The 20,407-nt window shown below is 39.7% G+C and overlaps 2 protein-coding genes across 2 annotated transcripts in view; one reads left to right on the plus strand and one right to left on the minus strand.

Annotated features, from left to right (window-relative positions):
- The first annotated feature begins 559 nt into the window (after nt 1-559).
- On the plus strand, nt 560-16,159 carry HBP1 (HMG-box transcription factor 1). The gene is made up of 11 exons (XM_008642525.2): nt 560-581; nt 2,789-2,981; nt 4,054-4,288; nt 5,202-5,334; nt 6,113-6,224; nt 6,344-6,456; nt 6,805-6,961; nt 7,519-7,663; nt 9,886-10,215; nt 13,469-13,610; nt 15,164-16,159. Exons 2-11 carry the CDS (start codon nt 2,813-2,815, stop codon nt 15,179-15,181), a joined length of 1,554 nt encoding a protein of 517 aa, XP_008640747.1. The 5' UTR covers nt 560-581; nt 2,789-2,812; the 3' UTR covers nt 15,182-16,159.
- The window catches only part of COG5 (component of oligomeric golgi complex 5), a gene marked incomplete at its 5' end in the record, with an annotated part of 185,378 nt that continues 180,453 nt past the window's right edge, over nt 15,483-20,407 (minus strand). Inside the window, one exon of the mRNA XM_017745891.1 lies at nt 15,483-17,132. Within this exon, the coding sequence (XP_017601380.1) occupies nt 17,018-17,132 (115 nt within the window). The remainder of the gene's footprint in view (nt 17,133-20,407) is intronic.

Here is a 20,407-nt window from a genome sequence, read left to right on the forward strand (position 1 = left end):
ACTTTATTTTTCACCCTCAAAAATAGACACGGTTCAATTAATAAGGTCTTTGTTAATGGTGCCATTTGTTTTAGCATGACAAATTAACTTAAAAGTACAAAATAATAATTTCATTTAGCCTCCAAAGACAGCCACAGTAATTAAAGTCCTGTGAAGCGTGGTTCTAGACAACACCTGATGCAACAAATTTTCAACATAAAGTTGAATTAAAAAAAAAATTTACAAACTCATTAATAACCAATCCCCTTCATGTTCAAACCATTGACATATCCAAAGCAGGCTTTAATCGAGTAGAATAAAAAAGAATTGAGAAGTAAAGTTGGGCACTCTCCTTGTTTTTCTTTGTAATTCTTTCAATTTCTTTGTAATTAATTTGTTAGAGGATTTTTTGGCTTTTGTACATGGATGGCTTTGGTTTAGAGAAATTCTTGTGACTTGGAGAAATAATTTATTTCTCAAACAAGTATATTTCTTGTTAGACTAGCATTTTTTATCTGTACCTTACCTCTGACCCTTTAGAGTGTTGGGATACCAGGACACGTACTTTCAAGTCTTGGCACCTGTCAGGAAGGAAGGAGAAGGTAACATTCCAGAAATAAGTTTGCTTCTTCATTTTGGCAGGAAAATGGGAAAGGAAGAGAGGAAAAAATAGAGGGGAAAAAAAACAGGGCAGAAGAGGGGAAAGGGAAGACGTAGATAAGCCAGAAAAACAAGGAGTGGCTTTTTGGAGTTGATTAGTTGGAGATAATCTTCAAGGTCCTGATACGTACTACTGAGGTCTGTTTTTTCTGTTCAGAAATAACTGAGCTATCTGCTCTTGTGGTGTTCTGTAATTTTACTGTCCCTCATGGGTGACAGGGGTATAAATTGTGTTAAAAATATTTCTTGGAGGTGAAAGTAGTGTCACTGATAGTTTTAGTTATATATTCTTATTTCTCTGACCTTTCTTCTCCACCTTAAAATCAGAAAAAGCTGATGTAGCTTTGTAGTAGTGCCATTTGAGTAGAATCAAACATCTTTTTATGTTCAGCATGCAAGTTTATATAAGTTTTGCACATATTTGAAAGATTAGGGGATCAGACGGTTAGAAATTTTTCAGTCAAAACCCTCCCGGACATGATCCTGTGCAACCTGCTGTAGGTGAACCTACTTTAGCGGTGGAGGGGGTTGGACTAGATGACCTCCAGAGGTCCCTTCCAACCCAGTCGTTCTATGATATGAAAATATTACACTTTTTAAAGCTATGGTTGGTATTTCTCTAATGTAGCTTACGTAGTTGACATGCATATGGTAGACTTCCCAAGTTTTCTTTCTTATTAAGCTGTGTTTTCTGTTACTTCGTGACAGACTCATGATTACTTTTTCAAGGACACTTCATTAAAGTACACAGTAATCATGTTATGGTAGCTTTAATTCATCCTCATCTGAAAAAAACCCCAGTAGATAACCAAATTAGTAAAGATTGGATAACATTGTTTGCCAGCTTTTAGAGGCAGTGGTTGTGTAGAATAAGCAACACAGTTCTCTGCTGAAGATGATTTAAAACAGTGGGTTTGGTATAAACTTTACAGTATTGGGATTTGGGGAAATGAAACTGCGGTGAAATCTTCTAGTAGAAGTAGAGGCTTCTTTATCTTTCCATTTGCAACACAGCTAAGGATGTTAGGAGTCCAGTGTGTTTGAGACTCTTCTGGAAGCCAGACAAGGGAAGGGCAGTGGAAAAGGCTCCTGCAGAGACAATGGTGCTGAAAGGGCAACTGGAGAAAATGTGGGCCTGATGCTGAATAGCAAAGGAGACCTGATCTCACAAGGTTGAGGACAGCATTTTTGCTTTGATCTTCTTTTCCAGGCCTGCTCCTGGGCTCCTCAAGTCCCTGGGTGTAGCAACTTGCCTCTGACAGAGCAAGACACTTCTTTGTCTGTGGTAGAAGCGGAGCAAGTGAGGGGCAGGCCAGTTCTGTGAGGCAGCCGTGCATGAGGCGGTGGGACCAGATGGGATCCCTCCAGGTGTCAGTCATGGGTCACAGAATGTTTTGGGTTTGAAGGGACCCTAAACGTCATCTAGTTCCAAGCCCCCTGCCATGGGCAGGGATGTTTTTTGAGAATGGTCTCCAAAAAGAAGTGGATTTGGTGGCAGGATGGCTCCCAGTAACTGGACGAAAGAAAATGTCACGCCCAGCTTCAAGGAGGAGGATGTGGGGAAACTACAGGCTGGTCAGCCTTACCTTAGCCTTCAGGAATATTATGGGGCAAATTCTCCTGACAGCCATGTCTACCCTCTTTGTAAGGCAAGAAATTGTCTGGGAATAGCTAGGACAGATTAGCCAAAACCAAATCTTGTCTGACCCTTCTGATTGCCTTTTATAATGAGCTGAGTGGCTTAGGGTACCAAGTGAATGTTATCTTGGCTTGAGTGGTGGTTGAGGAGATAACTCCAGACTCTTGGAGGCAGTGGGCACAGGCTGTGGGAAGTTCAATCAAACCTGCGTGAGGATCAGCTTCTTTACAGCAAGAGTGGTTACTGGAACAGGTTCCTGGGAAGTGCCAGGGAGTGTCCATCCTTCAAGATACTAGAAACTCAAGTGGCCAGGGCCCCAGGCAGCCTCTTGACTTCCGAGTTAGCTCTGTTTTCTGTAAGGATTGTACAAGATCATGTCTAGACAGCCCTAAAATATGCTGTGATAGTCAACAGACTAATGAGGATTTAGGGCCCTGGTAATGAAGTATATCAGATGCAACTTAAAACAGTTCACATGTATACAAATTTCTAACCTCTCTCTTTCTAAAGTCAGATACTTTGGAGCATCCTAACATGGTGTGGGAAGTGAAGACAAATCAAATGCCTAATGCAGTTCAGAAACTCCTTCTGGTAGTGGACAAGAGAACTTCAGGGATGAACGAATCACTGGAGTTGTTGAAGTGCAATGAAAACCTGCCCTCTTCTCCTGGATATGCATCCTGTGATGAGCACATGGAACTTGGTAAATAACATGATTTTTTCAGAAGAAACTGGATTCTGAAGTTTCTTATAGATGTCCTATACTGAAATTACTGGAAGTTGACTGAATGAGATTCCTGATTTTCAACTTGAGAAGGGCAGGGAATTGTGACATCTGAAGGGCTCACTTTGCAGTCACTTTTCCCTTTAACCCATTTCCAGTTCTGACACACTGGCCTGTTGACTCAAATGTGTTCTTGAACTCAGAGCCACAAATTTCTGCTTCTAATCCCCAGAGGAGTGGGGTTTCTTTGGCACAAGAAAAACAAACAGAAAGCTCAAGAGCTCCTCTAAAGGGAAATTATGTTGCTTTAGATCTGCTGCAAATAAAGATTCTGGGATAGGGGAACGTTGGTCCTTACATATTGGAGAAAAACAGCATATACTTTAGAAAGTGTTGATATAATCAGTGAGATATTAACACATTTAATTGAAGGTATGGAGTGATTAAGAGTATTGATACTTAGTTACATGACAGCATATAGCACAGACTTCTAACAAGCTGGGCTCTTTTCTGCGATTCTGCATGGAATATGAAAGATATATATTACTGATAGGAATTCACCCTACCAGGCTGTATACACAGCTTTCATGGGTTTTTTAATCTGAGTTATTTAACTCCAGTTCCCTGGTGGAAACCTTTTACCTTGAACATGGTCTGATGTTGAATTTTTTTAGTGTCACACCTTCAAGGACAGATTAGTTTAGTTGTCTTTTGTGGAATGTTTTAGTATTTTAGTGAAGCATATTGTTTTTGAATAATTCTGCAGTATAGTTCTGTGTAAACTGGTCAATCGAGTAAAAACTTTAAAATCAGAACTACATTTTTACCTAGTTACCTAATTTTTTCTTAAATTTCTTGTGTGAATGTATAATCGACTAGAGATGTTACTATTTCTGTGGCCATTTTTATTAATAGGGTTTGTGAAATGTTGGTAGTTGTGATATGAGAAAATAAAATTATTTTATTGTGGTTCCTTTTTTATTTTAATTTGCAAGATTTGGGGTCAGCTAGAATTGAGAATAATGATGGTAATTTGTGCATTTCTTTGTAGATGATCTTCCTGAATTACAGGCTGTGCAGACAGATTCTACCCCACCTGCACTTTTTCAGCTTGGTGCTGATGTTTCACATCAGGAATGTTCAAGGCCTTCATGGAGCCAACATACCTCAAACAGCAATCCAGAAAATGCTTATTCTTGTGAGAATGGGGTGAACTGGTTGACAGAATTAGCAAATATAGCCACAAGTCCTCAGAGTCCTTTGATGCAGTGCGCCTTTTATAACAGGTACTGACACTCATTTCAGTTTTGAACTATAGAGATTATAATGCTGTCTCCAGAAACATTTCCTTCACTCTTTAAACCCTCTGACTTTGAACTGGAGCCTTATTTTTTGGTCTTTTTATTTTTTCTGTGAATGCATGCACAGAACTCGTCCCATAGCCTGGTGCAAAAGCTGCTTAGTTTCCAGCCATGAATGACATAGGATGGTATAAAGAATGACATAGGATGGTATAAAGACATTGCCTATCCATAGCAGGCTCAGAAGTTATGCACATTTACCTCATGTGAAGCAGCGGATAAAAACTAAGAGGAGTTTGTTACATTAAATTCTTAATGCTTTCTAGTGCACAGACTTCAGATTTTTCTTTTAAACAACTAGTTGGAAATCTAGTGCAATGTGTATCTTAGTAATAACTGTCTCAGGTTTGTGATCTGTAAATTCTGTAAGGTTGTGAGCAACAAGTGTGGGATCTTGGAAATTTCTGGGCTTCACATTTTATTGTACAGCTTTTCTTAGGTTTATAATCAGAAAACTCAATGCAATACTGTTAATAGTCATGGAGTTGAGATTTAATCATTTGGACAGAGCAGATATCTTTACATTATCTTTAAGAGCTGGTATTTACTTCAAGATCTGTGTAAAAACTTCAGCACTGTGGTAAGGAGATGCCACTGTGGAACTGCTGTTGTAATTTGGGTGCTATACAGAACCTATGCAGGAGTTACGCTAAATGTTCTCTTTGCCTGGGCTTGCACCCTTTAATCATCCCTTTGAAATATTGGTGTGTGGGAGGTTTATTTGGTGTTCAGCTCATGCAAATGGAAATACTTGCAATAAAAGCATTTTAGAGTAATGGCAGCAAAGTCTCATGTTGTCTTAATCTGAGATATTTTAAAATACATGTTTCTGTTGCAGATCATCTCCTGTTCGCATAATAGCAACAAGCAAAAGTTTACATTCCTATGCACGTCCTCCACCAGGATCTTCAAACAACGATCCTAACTTCTCCAAGAATGATGTGGATGAAACACCAGTCAGACATGAAAGGGTGAGTTGTTCTGAAACATTTTAAGATAAACATGTAAGAGTAATGGGTTAAGTTTTTTGAAAAGGGAAACTGGTTTAAAAAAGAAAAACATAGTGTTACTACTATTGCTATTTAAGCTAGATTTTCTGTTAGTTTTCATTTTACCACACAGGGTAGGCTTGTAGTGCTACTTCATATTTTTTGTGACAAGATCACTTTATAAGAAAGCTCTCCTTCTGCTGTAATTCCTTCTATGACAAGCTTTAAAAAACTATGTGAACTTGTTTGATGCCTCAGAAGGAAATATGCATCCCTCTTCTTTTAGATCCACAAAACCTGTCAGTCCTATGTCTCCTTTTCCCTTATATTAATTTGTATCTGAAATCTGTCTGTTAACAACACTGAATTTTCTCCAGTGATTTATCTACAACTGCCTTGAGTCTACAGCTTTCCAGTAATTGGACTATAGAGTAATGTGCTTTGAGTGATTCTGTAGATGACCAAGGAATGATGAGGTGTAAAATGCTTACACATGAGCATAAGATAATCCATAGGGGTGAAATGAGTCTCAGAGAATGAAACTCAAAAATGTCAAGCTGCATCTCAGAAAAGGAGATGAAAATGCTCCATTCACATTTACTACATTTCTTTAATCTTTGTCTTCGTGTTACATTCCTATTAGTATTTAAGGCAAAATGATGTCACAAGTGCAAATTAGAGACTGTCTTAAGACATTTAAGACCAGCCCTAAAATACTGTGCAGTAAAATACCAACACCATTTTGCTTTTTTTTTAACAGGCGAATAGTGAATCAGAATCTGGCATTTTCTGCATGTCATCACTTTCAGATGATGATGATTTAGGATGGTGCCATTCCTGGCCCTCAACTGTCTGGCATTGTTTTCTAAAAGGTAAAATAACATGTATCATGAAATAAGTATTTGTTTTATCTTGTCCTTTTTTTTTTTTTGTAGCACAGGCTTTTTTTACCTAACACTAATGTTCTTTTTCCCTTGAAAAAATCTCTTAGGCTCTCGTTTGTGCTTTCATAAGGGACGCAATAAAGAATGGCAGGATGTTGAAGAGTTTGCAAGATCTGAAAGCTGTGGAAAAGAGGAAAATCTCCCAGTCAGTCCTTACAAGGTAGCCGTTAGTTCTAATAAATTCACTGCAATACCTGTAACAAATACTTAGTTTCTTACATTACCCCTGTGCCTGTAATTACTGCCTCAGGAAAACAGATTGGCATTAATGTTGTTTAGAGCAGATCATTGTGCTGTTTGAGTATCTCATTGTAAAGCACTTGAACTGAATTAATTGATGTATGTTTTGAATGTTGTATCATCTTTATTAATTTCTAGCAAGATAGAAATGCCCATTAGAATATTGTTATTTTTTAATATAATGTATGATGATGAGTATACACCTGTAGTATACACAGATACATGCTTTTCTTGGGGGAAATTTTTTGAACTGTATGTGTGTTAACAGGACTATGGTTCCAATGGTTTGAAGTTGATTTCTCATGAAGAAAGCATTTCCTGTGGTGAGTCAGTGCTGAAGCTGACTTTTGATCCTGGCACAGTGGAGGATGGCTTGCTTACTGTAGAATGCAGACTCGATCATCCATTTTATGTTAAAAATAAAGGTATGAAATACCTGAAGTACACTTGGTTGTATATTAAAATACTCTCAGAAGGTGATTGCAGATTTTGTTGGCATCCCATACTGTTCAAGGAAGTGATAGTCGTGGTGTAGAAATTACTGTCTTTGTAAAGAAATCCAGAATATGAACAAACAAAACTGTAAAGCCATAAAGCTCCAGGAAGACTGCCTATCTCTTAAGGAAAGATTTGATTGAGTATATCAGTGGAGCTCAGGAAAGCAGAAAGAACGGGGGTGGGGGGAAGAAAGGAAAACTGCAAATAAGGGAGGCTTTTCTCACTTGCTAAACATGGACTTTTGATGGTAAAAGTTTCTAGGTTTTGATTCCTTTTTTGCTAGAATGAGATTTTATTTGAGATAAAAATAAACCGTTTGCAGTAAAAATTCCCTAAGTAAGTGTTTCTGGTTTTCCTTTTGGGTGAAAGAAACTACATCAGAACATTTTATAAAATTATGTAATTTCGACATACAGGATTGCTCCAATGAAGAACTGGAGAGATTGTCTGGCCGTTTGTCTAATTTAACTCTTTACCACTTCAGGTTGGTCATCTTTTTATCCAAGCTTGACTGTGGTACAGCATGGCATTCCATGCTGTGAAATGCATCTTGGAGATCTGTGTCTACCTCCTGGACACCCTGATGCCATTAACTTTGATGATTCAGGTGTTTTTGATACATTTAAAAGGTAATTTTTGGATAAAGTGGCCTCAGTGGTTCTTGTATTTAATGAGTAGGCACCTTAAGTCTAGAAGAATTTTAAGCATTATAGAGAATAGTTTTGGTAATACAAGACAAATGATATGGAAAAATAATACTAGGAAAGCTGTGTAATTATGTGCTCTGCTAAATTGCAAAGTAGTGCCTTGGAGTGAAATAACTTTTTAGCCCCTTTTTAGGGCAGTTTAAGACATTAGATAAAACAGTAAAAATATATATATTGTCTTTATAAATTCTCCAGGTAAAATGGATTGTGTTTGAAAAACCTAGTACTAATTTTTGACAATAGTATGTCTGCTAGCTGTTACCTCATGCTTCTTATGCAACACTATGTCTGAATTATCTGAGTAGTTTCTTAGTGGTAAATGCATGTGCAATGGCTTTAGAATACAGTATGTTCATAATTAGTTATTACTATTTTTGAATAATCTGGTTTTTGGGATTCTTTTATATTAGATCAGATTTACCTAACTTCAGAGCTTGATTAACGCTGGGGTTTGCCTGAGCTGGAACTTCAACCAGATAACCTTCAGAGGTCCTGTTTACCATAAATTGCTCTAAGATTCTAAGTAAATTATAAAGATTTTCCACACTATTTTGGGATTTTAAGGTTCCGTAAAATCCATATTTTCCTATGATGTTAGTGCCTTTATAGCATCTGTTTTCAATCAGTTGAGCTTTGGTTTTTTACGATAGAAAAAAAGGAATTTAAGATGCTGTTTGCAGTTCAAGCCCTGAGAGCTCTTGTATGATTTCAGTCTGGCATAGAGTGAGTTCAGATTGCTTGGCTTCACTCATTTGCTGTCTGGGCTTTTTTTCTTATTATTAACTCCTATTGTGAACTGCCTATGTAGAGAGCTTTTAGAATCATTGTATCTACATCTCACTGAAAAATCTGGATTTCTGGCTCCTTACTAATTTGCAGCCCAGCTGAATATTGCCTTGTACTTCTAATTCCTTGTCTTTCTCTGGGCCGAAGGGAGTGATTGAGAAAGGAGCATGCAGCAGCTGCAGCTGTGATAACAGGACAGAAGAATTAAAAACAAAATCCTGTTGCTGTGTTATGGGAAGGAGATAAGTAATAGGAAGGGTGCTGGCCTGTTGTAGAACAGAGAGGTCCTTTCTCCTTATCTCGGGAGAGCCTGCAAGATGGTTGGCATTATCCCTTCTTCGCTGCCTTGTACTTTGCTGAGGGATGTTGGAGGCCACTTTTAGGCTCCGCTCTTCTGCGTGGTTCTGTCCCACAAAAGGAGCTACCTTTGCAGATGGGGGCTGGACTGCAACATGCAGCATTTCCTTGCTAGTAGTTCTACTTGGTGTCCGCAAAAAAGCTCTTCAAACCCCTTATTTTGGCCATAAATCATGCAACTATAGCCACATTGAGCAGTGGGTAAGAGGAGCCTTAGCATATATACATTTTATGTTTATCTTGTGGTGGTGACTTAATGGTTTGGATTTATGATTGAGTAGCCCCTTTCCAAGATTGCTTTCCCCATATAGCATGCTAAAAACAGCATAGCCTGTTGTTCCCATCTGGAGATGGTAACAGTCTGTGGAGTTAAACTCCTTGAGGAGAAATGTCGCAGTTTTGTCAGTAGAGGGCAGGCGTTTGTCAGCACTAAATCAAATAGTGCGACATCATGGGGCTCCGAGCAGGGTTTTAACCTCACTGAAAGGTTTCTGTGTAAAATAGCATTTATTCAACTACCTAGAGAAGTTATTTGTACGGTAGTGAATATAATATAATTTATTTTAATATAGTGGTTTCATATTTGCCCTTAATATATTTGCAAGTGAACTCAACTGCTTATTCTTCCCTTTCTGTACTTGTCATTCACTGATCAGGTTTGATTTAGGGTAAGGACAGAAGCAAAAAGAAAGAAGTGTGTTTAAAAAGAGGATGAAGTTTGAAGACATTTTATGGTTAACTGATATATAGCTGAGGAAAGTACACAGCAGATCATGTAAAGTTGCAGCCTCCATCACACTGAAGAAAATACTAACTTGCCTGCCAAAGTCTTGTTGTAGTTTTTTGCTTTTCACACTGACATCCACATCAAGCACAAATCATTATGTCACACAAAAGAGAGAAAAATACTAGAAATGTAGTACAATTGAAGAGTGGACATATATTTAGAGATTTTACATGACAACTACTCAATGGCTTTATGATTTGTCTTTTGCTTGTAGTTACGATTTTACCCCGATGGACTCCTCTGCAGTGTATGTGCTCAGCAGCATGGCTCGCCAGCGTCGCGCTTCGCTGTCCTGTGGGGGATCAAACAATCAAGATGCTGAGAGATCAGAATGCAGTAGTAAAAACTGTGCCTCTGCTGCATCGTCACATCTTTCCTCCAATCCTTTGTACAGCAAAGCTGGCAAAAGCCACAGCTCAGGGACTGCAAGTACTGTGAGTGCCACTTCTCCAAACAAGTGCAAAAGACCAATGAATGCCTTCATGCTTTTTGCCAAAAAATACAGAGTTGAATACACTCAGATGTATCCAGGGAAAGACAACAGGTAATGATACAAACTGTAGTTTTGCTATTACTGGTGAGTTAGAAGAATATCTGTGTCCCACCTTTAGATTTAAGTAGCCTAAATCTAGCACTTGAAATAAAACGTGTGTTTTAAGAACAAGTTTTGAAAGATGTTAACATAAAGAGTAATTTATGAGTGGACTGTGAATATTTACAGTACTCAGTGAACTTGATACAAGACAGTTTTGGCAAACTTACCTTCTGAGAAAACATTTGGGTAAAGCAACTGATCCATGTGTATGTGTACACCGGCAGAGGCACAAATACAGAACAGCCTTTGCTTATGGTGATGAGGTGCTCTGTTTGTGTGCTATAATGGAAAAAATGGAGTTTCTGGTTTTTCTAATTAAGTCTTGACATATTATTGCAAATTGGTCATGAAGTTACAAGCATTTATTTCCAGTCTGTATATCCTGTTGAAGAATGGAGTACTGATAGTTAGGATATCTCAAAGATCATAACCCAGACAGCACATTGCCAAATTTTGCTTGCCCTAAAGGCATTCAGCAATCTGCTGAAACTTGCAGGAAGAGTCATATGACTGTGTTTGGGGAAGAGGTCTTGTTAGTTTGTTTTTTTGTTCTTAATCTCTAGCATGTTTGCTTCTCAATATTTATAAAGATTTCCATTACCTCTGTTTAAGTAATATTTGGTGCTATGTGCACCAGTATTTGTGCCTATGTAAATAGAAACTAAAACGCATGAACATGAACTGATCTTATGTTTTTTTTAATGTATGTAATTTTATAAAAACTGCTACTGTAAAAATTGTGTTGTGACATAAAAATTCTAGAACTAAATCTGGTAAAAATTAAAGTTGACAGGGCTTTGAAAGGGTTTTTACTATTTTATAATGTTCTAATAAGGAGGCTGTAACTGGTGCTGGGATATAAAATCCTGCCAGACAAATCTCACCCAGTCTTGTGTGCCCTGACAATGATGTTCTGTAATGTTTGTAGTAAGTTCAGTGAAGCAGATCTGCTGCCTTCACATTCATTGCAACTATCAATGAGAAATGGAACAGAATGTCAGCCAGGAAAGTTTATGATGGTTATATATTTAATTGAAAATGCTGATTTCAAATGGATGCAGTGAACTGGAGCTGCAGCTGCATGGATGTGAAAATGAACATTCCAGCGAGCAGGTTTACCTTGAAGGGAAGTGATGACAAAGTTACAAGTATGGTTCAAAATGCACTGCTCACTGTCGTGCTTGGAAGGCAGTGCATTTTGGGTGCAGTTTCATGGCATCCATAAAACACAGGACAGCAGAAATAGCACTGGTGGTAATTGATACAGACGTTCAGCTACTGTCACTCCAGTGTTGCTGTGGCATTCATTAATTTAGCTGTTGGGAGGCAACTCTTACGTTTTTTAAATGTAAGTTTGTGTCATTTTCAGATTACTGTGTAGGTCTTACAACATAGTAGCCATTTCTGTACAGTGGAGTTCTTAGGTTTGCTAAAGTTATTTCCTTACGGGAGTTAAGAAAGGACAGAACTTGAGGTATTCTGAGTTAAATGGTCTGTTCTGAGACAAAGCAGCTCAAGGCGTGTCATCAAGACAGTGAGCTTGTAAACTTTCAAAGCACAAGTCAAGAGTCACATTATACTTAAAACTACTGTGGACTGCAAGATTGTGTTAGAAAAACTTAGGTGTTAGGGCTGCACTTGTTTTATTTTCTAGATACTGTTCACTGTAACACTGTAACCATAGTTGGACTTGGTTGTGTGTTCAGAAATTCTTTGAGTAGAGATGAGGGAAATAATATTTTTGTTTTGAAATAAAAAGATTTCATGGTGCATTTTTATTTGGAAAGGCAATGGCTTTTACTGCAGACCTGCTCTCTCTGGGTCACCATGTTCCTTTCTGAGGGGTGTGAGTGATCAGCAAAAGCTGGTGACCCAGAGCAGACAGGTTTCTGTTGATATGCCTCTGGATACTGTCAAAAGATGAAAAATCTGCTAATTAAACTGGGTGTGTTTGCTTCTGATGACAGACCAAAGATACTGGTTCTCAGTCTGGATAGAAAACCAGAAATTCCGTTGCCAAAGAGGCTGTGCCAGTGGGTTTGTTGGTGATGGGATGTGGTGTCCCCTGGAGGAGTTTACTCTAAGGAGTCACCAGAGCATGTGACAGCACAGGCTCAAGGGCTGTTCCCACACACTTTGGGATGTGGTCCCAGAGTGCTCTGCAGCTCGTGGAAACCTGAACAGCACCACATGGCCTTGCAGGATTCAAATCCATTTTTTTGCTGTGGTGCAGAACAGCCTTCAGGATTGCTCTATGTGCCATATTATGGAAATGGTAGATGACACTCCACTTGTCTTGATTCAGTTTGAATATCTTTTCTGCCAGCAAGGAACTTAGGAGAAAGAAAAGGACTTAGTTGTGTCCACTTTTTTCTTAGAGCCAGTCACAGAACTCTCACTGCTGTAATCTGAAGCCAAAGTGTACAAACTACTTGGTAGCTTTAATAGTCGTTGATAAGAGCTGTTGTTTAGAGATTTTCATTCAGCTAGAAGAGTTAAAGCTTTAATGGGATATTGATCCAACATTTGGGAGTGCAGTTAAGCAATATGGCAGGATAGTACAGGGAAATGTTGTAAAAAGACGTAGAGTTTATAAGGAAATGAATTAATTCAGCTTCTGGAAATGGTTATAGATGTGTCAGAAAAAATGGTTCCCTTTGCACAGGAATGGGAACTTAACAGTATGTTCCACCCAGGATGGATTAAAGGTGGAGGAAGCTACAGATATTGATTAAATAGACATGTGGACTTGCAGTTAATCAAATATTTGGCTGAGGTCAGTTCATTGCTCTAATTATTAGAGAACATATTTTCAGCACATCTGTCATATGATCTGCTAGTATGAAAGTAGAGCAAAACAAATGTGAGTTACCATTTGGTGGTGGTTTTTTTAACATCTCTATTTTGCTGGTTTATGCCAGTTGCCGCATATTCAAATGTACACTCTTTGAAATGTTAAAATGTGCATTGACCCATGCTCAGCTAACACAGAAGTCTCAGCTGTTTAACAATTCAAAGAACTATGAGAAGATAATCACAAATATGATTATTAAAAATTTTAAGATACAGTTGATTTCTTCTTTGCATGTTATTTCCACATATAACTCAAATCTTCTTTAAAGTGCTCAGATAAAAAACAACAAAAAAAATCATGGTATTTCTTAGCACTGTCCTGACTGTACTGTAAACATTTATCTTGCAGAGCCATAAGTGTGATACTTGGTGACAGGTGGAAGAAAATGAAAAATGAGGAAAGAAGGATGTACACACTAGAAGCCAAGGCCTTGGCAGAGGAGCAGAAGCGTTTAAATCCTGACTGTTGGAAAAGAAAACGAACAAATTCTGTATGTTTGTGAAGCAGTCTTTTTCATTATGCAGTTACCTGTGTTCAGATGGGTGGCTACAGTGTGTTTTGTTCAGAATAAGCTGCTTTCTTAGTAGCCAAAACCTTCATTTACTCCCCTGTGTTGTGTAACCTGCTTTTGGCAGTTTGGCAGGAGATGGATCAGGAGAGGGTCTGTCTGAATATTTTATGAGAGTTCTGTTTTTATGTGAATTTTATGTGAGTTCTGTTGTACTGAAAGTTAGTGTGCTTGTGAAATGCAGAGGAAGGGCACATGGTCTTTTGCTTTGAAGTGAGTTCATAGGTTGTACCTGAACTTTTTTCCTTCCATAAAAGCTTTTTCTTTACACGTTTTTCTGTTTTTCTTACTGATAATTTATATCAGCATATATGAAGATACTGAGGGAGGATATTTATTACTCTATTCACTTGTAAAATAAATACAGTAGATAACACTACTTCTGTAGGGAAATAAGTTGTTTTCCACTTTGTAGAAAGCCATCAATCTGAGAGTCTGCACCAATGTATTAGTAGGTGGTGGATGTATTAAGAAAGAGAAGGGCTTTCAAGCTGAAAGATCAGGTAAAGCAGACATCAAAATGAGATTCTGTTTGTTCAAGTAGAAGAGTAGATTGGAAGGAAACATCCACTGAGGTGCACAGAGTGCTTGCCAAGTTCTTCCATTTTATGCCTGGGTAGGAGCTTGAAGTGTGGTGTGGACTTCATCTATATGGCTGGTGAAACAGTCCATCCATGTGGTGTAAGATTTCGTCCTCAAGTTACCCCCTTTCCTTTGATGTGTAAATGAGGCTTTTTTCTCAAGAGCATATGCAAGTGTTGCCTTAAGACTGAATAAGAAATGCTCCAACACTGAGTTGCTTCTTTCTGCAGCACATACTTTGTGCAGTTTCCAGTCCTTTGTTGCAGAAGGTTCCACCAAGTCCCAGCTGCTAGAAACAAGCTGTTTTTCTGTTCACTGCATTCTATTTTAATCAACAGTGACAGTTTCTGTTAGATTTCCTTGTGGGTTTATTTAAAATAATATTATTTATTTACTCTGCTCTTACACTACTGCAGTTTTGGGCTTTGGATGGTGAGATCACAGGCTCAGCTGTGAGTTTCAAGCAACTCAGAGGCATGTTTGTGTGTAGCTGTGTAGTGATGGGTTGGCCTCAGTAAGGCTTTCTTACCCTGCCTTGTAGTGGGATTTTCTTTGTCCCTACAGTCTTCAGGCCAAGAGAACAGGATCTGTAGAACCTGTTACCTCAGTGTTACAGCAGGAAATACCCTTTATAATTGTTTTAGTTCAGTGAACTGAACTGTTAGCAGTCTAGTAATAGTAACCTTACCCAGTAATGACAGTGGGCTCCAGGCTGTGACAGAGAAGTCGTGATGGTCTTTCGATGATCAGGGAATAAAACTGTCTGGTTTGGCCTTTTTGTTTTCTTCCAAATAACTGACCAATTGTTAGAAATACTTGTGGCTTTCAAAACAAGTGTTTGCCGCCCCTTTGCCTGCTAATTGCTAACCTGGCTTTCTCTTCTCTTTTCTCAGGGCTCACAGCAGCATTAAGCCAGAATTTTCCTGTTAACTCTGTATTTACGAAATGGCTGTTGCTTGTTCGCAAGAAGATGCAAGATCAAGGTCTTACTATTTGTTGTGACTATGTGTGACCATAAAATACTGGCACCATCATGGAAATGATCTGAGTGCAGATTTGCTTTTTACAATAGAACATTAAGTAAGCTAAAAACTATCAGCATTTTAAACCAAATTGCCTTACTTTTCTTCCAAACTTCATTATGTATCAGGTAATAGGCTTGAAAATGGATATCCTGTGGTGCTAAAGTACTTCAGAAAGAGGAGAAGGAGATATGTATAAATGTTTATTTTTAAAAGAAAATGTACAAAAAGGGGAATTTTAAAATATGTAACAGCTGTTTATATACATTGATTCTTATTGCTGATTAATATGTATTGCACAACTGTATTATTAATTGCGATTCTGGGGCCTGGGATTTTCTGAAATGGCAAAGTGTTATTATCAGCTTCCAGCTTCCCAGCCTGCCCTGCTGCCAGCAAGTTACCAGAACATGTGAGAATGGAAAGCCTGGTGTGATGCAGCAAGGGAGCTGCTGCTTGGGATGCCACTTAGAAAACTTGTATCCACAAGGGAGATATTTGTGCATCAGCTGGCACTAGTGAGAGCTATCATTTCGTGGTGGGAACAATGGCCCAGGACAGGATGAAATGAATAAATAGCGTTATCTCAAGAAAAGTGGTGCTGTTGGTATCATCACCATCATAGTTATAACTCTGTGTTTTGTCTTTGCCACATATTCTACAATATTTTATTTTGCCATAAGACATCTTTATGGTGGGGGCAAACTTTGCACTTAACTATACGTGCAACACTTGCACTTTACTTTTTTTCTTCTCCAACTGTCTAAAATTAGAGCAGCTGCGTTAGGATTACAATTGCTTCTGCTGTGAACATTTACAATCATGGCTTTTCCTGTACTAAACAGCTGTGTGTTGTTTTTTTTTTTTAAGAATCACAACTGTAAATTTCAGTTTATGACACATCTACATGATGTTGCCCCTAAGATTTTTGCACACTATATTCTTGTATATTATTTCAAATAAATTCATTAAAATTTGCTGTTGCGTATTTTATAAAATGAAGAAGACTAATCACGAAGTCAGCCCTGCAGCAATGAACATGTTCTGCATGGAAGTCTTCACATGAACCCATCCAAAGTATACTTTAATGAAGCTTTGTCATTAGGAAGCTAGTGAAGAATTTCAAATACTGTTTTCAGGATTGGATAGTCAATGTTCTTTATTACAGTTTAAGCAAAAAGAGTTGAAATCAATATAAATTATTTCTAAGCAACTAGCAGTGCAAGAGAGAATCATTTAGGTTAGTTATAAATATTTTTCCTTGTGTTAAAATTAGTGATTTTTAGATGGAAACTGATGATTCAAATGTTTCAAAAGTAGTTTTCTGAATATGGCTAAAATGTATTCAACTGTTTAAAATCATACTTGTAGGAAAAGAGCTGCTTCCTTATTTGAGATATTCAGCAATTACACTGTAATACTTGAGTTCTAATTTTATACTTTTCTAAATTCAAAAGGAATGCTTAAGAATGTTTCAATTAGATGTAGACTTACAGCACATAAAAGTTGTACAATTTCCTTACGATATTTCTGTGTAAGTAAGTTCCTGTAATGTGAACATAAAGCAAGAAGACAGAAGTTTCAGACATGAAGTAGGAAAACATTTCATTGTAAAGCTGATATACTTGGGGATAATTTACATGAACAGTAAATACAGATGTGGCACCAAAGCCCCCGGCCCTGTTACCATCCACTCCCTGGTATGAGAGCGTTGTCCAGCTGTGTTCACTGAAGGGTTGACATGGCTTTCTGCAGCAGCTGAACCATTATGGGATAGACTGGTGCAAACTCCTTTCCCTCTCTTGTTCTCACTGATTGAACATAAGCTTCCAGTGCACCACTAAAAAAAAAGAAGTAAAGTAGCTAAAGCAATTAAGTACTGTAAATTCAGGATCTGCAACTGAAATTAATTGCCTTCTTCCCTCCTGCAAAATTTTCCTCAGATGGTCCTACTTGTCTGTGGAAGGAAGTGAGCAAGGAAGGCCTTGCAAAGCTCTGCATAATTGTTTCATGATCTTTCTCTCCTTTCTTGCATGTTTTGAGGAGCAAACAAGTTAACATTTAAATAAGCAGCAGCATGTTGCAGATGGCTTGAAATGACAGCTCTGACGCACAGACTCGGGCTCAGTGCTGCACTGGTAACCTTTAGAAAGGAAGAGAATAATCTCCAGCTGCTGCAGATGCTGAGAGTGCAACTTCAGCACGAAAACTGGGGCACTGGTGAACACCCGCCATGCCCTGAGGTGATTCCTGGCCCAGCCTTTTGAACTCCCGCCGTCCTCGGAAATGCACGCTAACTCCAGACAGGGCTTGGGCAAGGCACGGCCTGGCTCTCTTACACGTTGTCACAGGATGTCACACATAGAGTCATTGTGTGTGAACTGCACAAATAAAACATGGCAAAGCTAAAAGGGGCAACTGTGGTGACATACTTGTCTGTACGTAATTTAACTTGCTTTACAACACAGGGTCACCTTTTAGCCGACATTCTAGTACACAGTGTTGTTGAGTGACAGCATATTTGTAAAACAAACACTGTAAGTGCTCATCTGTTGAGATTCCAACTTACTAATTCATTAAGTAGGCCAAGCTAGTGTTGTCACACTCAAATACAGCTTTGAATTTAATTTTCTTCCCCTTTTCTGCTTCTATTTCTTCATGTAACTGATACAATCATCTTGGAGTTTCCTTCTAAAACTCGTTTACATTTGCGCTATTTACAGCAAAACTGACAAATTTAAGAAAATGCACGAACAGACCCCGTTTCAAGTGGAGACTCAACTCCTGGTACCTGGCTATTCCTCTTCTAATACAAAGTATCACCACAGCCCTTCCCAGCCCTTCCCAGCACCAGCCCGAGGACAGTGGGTCCTGCTGTGAATGCAGTCACTGAGGAGGGAGTGGTACTGGGTTTTGTCTCCTGCATTCCTTTCTGGAAGTGCAGGATGCACCAACACAGCTGTTCTGTCAGTGAGGGAGCCTGCTGGCTTTTAGTAACATGGCAGGAACATTCCCAGTCCCACTGGGAGAAGGCAGATGTTGTGCACATCTGGTGAACGGGGCGGGGGGCACGGGGGTCAAGGGAGATGGTAACACAAAGCAACTGCAGCCTTGTGCCTATAAATACACACCCACTGCTGTGGGATGGTGGGCTGTGGAGGCAGAGCTGCATTCATGTTTGCTGCTCCTTCCAACAAACCAACCTTTGGCGGAACCCTGCATTCCCGCACGAAGAGTTCATGGACCTAAGGCAGCGCTGCTCCCTGGTACGTGCCTGCTGGCAGCGATAGGCAGTGAATCAAGCAAGGCTTAAGGAAAGCAGAAGTACTGAGGAGTGAGATTCAGCCCATGTTTCACACAGGCTCCTCCTGGAGTAAGATGGTAAGAGAGGAGCAGCCAAGATCCCTGTGTGATGCTGCAGCTCCAAGAAGCCTCAGATGAGCCCACCAAACCTGACAAACGAGAAGATGCAGGGTAGGAAGATGCAGGGTCACAGTACACTTGGGTGCCTGTGAGTAAAGATGCTGCTACATCAGCAAGGGCTTGGCCCTTCCTCAATGACTCGAACCCATCCATGTCAGAGCATCGCTGGGAATTTTCAGCTAAATTCATTTATCAGCAAGAGGAAGATGCTCTTGAGGCCAAGAGCCTGTGCTCAGTTCGCTGGAGAGACGAGTCTGAGCTCTGGGTTCCAAGAAGCCACTGACAGCAATGACAGCCCGGCCCCACGAGCTGGTCCTGGGGCTGCTCCCGCTCCTGCCAGCACTTCCCACGCCCAGCAACGCGTGCATGGATCCGTCAGCCTCGCTGCCAGCGCGCACCATGAGGAGCTGGCTGGCCCCACGTGCAGTCCCTGCTAATGGAGTTTGATGGAGAGAGTGAAGCATGCAATTGTGCAATCAAAGAACCCGAAGCAGCTTCACTTCTGAGCATGGGAATGAAACAGCATAGGCACGAGGTGATTCCCACCACAGTTCCTGATGTCCCTATGCAGCATCCAGACTTCACAGGCCCTCTTTGCTGAAGCCCAGGGCATATTGTCTGAGACTGGAGGGACACAGAAGAAGGATGGACTGGATTGTTGGAGAGTTGAGCGGCTTCAGAAAAATAAAGTTAGTGAGCACAGAAACAGTTCCTCATGTTGGCCTTGGTGCACTTGAGAGCTCTTCAATTTCGGTAACAACTTACTCATGGAGCTACTGCTGAGGGGTCCACACCAGGTACCAATACACAGTGAGGAGTCACTTTGAGTTCTTCATACAGCAAAAAACAGCAACAGAGAAGCAATCCCTTGTTACAGGCAGAAAGGCAGGGGAATAATATTTATTTTATCTAGCTAAAGTAAAGCTGACCTTTTGCACCTGGTCAGCTCCCTGAAAACCTTCAGCCTCCTCCTTCCCAAAGGTCCCTGGGGAGCAGCACAGGGCCTACAGGAAAAGAGGCAACTAAAAAACTGCTTGCTGTGGCCACAAAGTGCTTTGGGTGCACCTCACTTCACTCCCAGCAAAGGCCATCAGCATCATGAACTGCAGAGAGATTAGGCACAGCCACAGGTTTATTTTAAATCCAAGATTTAGAGAGAAAAAGTGAGACTGAGGGAATGGGACAACAGGATATTGTGCTTTTTAGATAAACTGGCCTCTTGTGGCAATGAGGGGGCAGCATGTGATGAGCAGACTGAGCAGCAGGTGGGAGATACAGGCAGGGAAAGCTCAAGGATGACATCAAGGATGCCATCCTGATGAGGGGAGATGCTTCAGAAGAGTCAGAAGTGTCTCACATTTCCAGTCACATCAGCACTCAAGTGCTCTGGTCAGCAGTAATTGTTAGACATGTTAGATGTTAGTTACCTGATACAAAGAATAGTCCCTTGTATTAAAACGACAGTTGAGAAACTCCTGTGAGTTTTCTTACTGTAGCTGTCATTCATCTCGCTAAATCTCTCCCCTTCCACTCAGCAGTGGCCCTGTCTTTTCCCTTCTATACACTCCTCAAAGTTTGTTGGGCTCAAATAGTTTTCTGAAGTCCTCAAAAGCTGAAAATAGAAAAAAACCATATTGACCTGCTTAACTTAGAAAGCTCTAACACCTCTTGGTGAAGTTGTGGGTTGGCATC

Source organism: Corvus brachyrhynchos, unplaced genomic scaffold (assembly GCF_000691975.1).
Source record: "Corvus brachyrhynchos isolate BGI_N302 unplaced genomic scaffold, ASM69197v1 scaffold239, whole genome shotgun sequence".
Lineage (NCBI taxonomy): Eukaryota > Metazoa > Chordata > Aves > Passeriformes > Corvidae > Corvus > Corvus brachyrhynchos.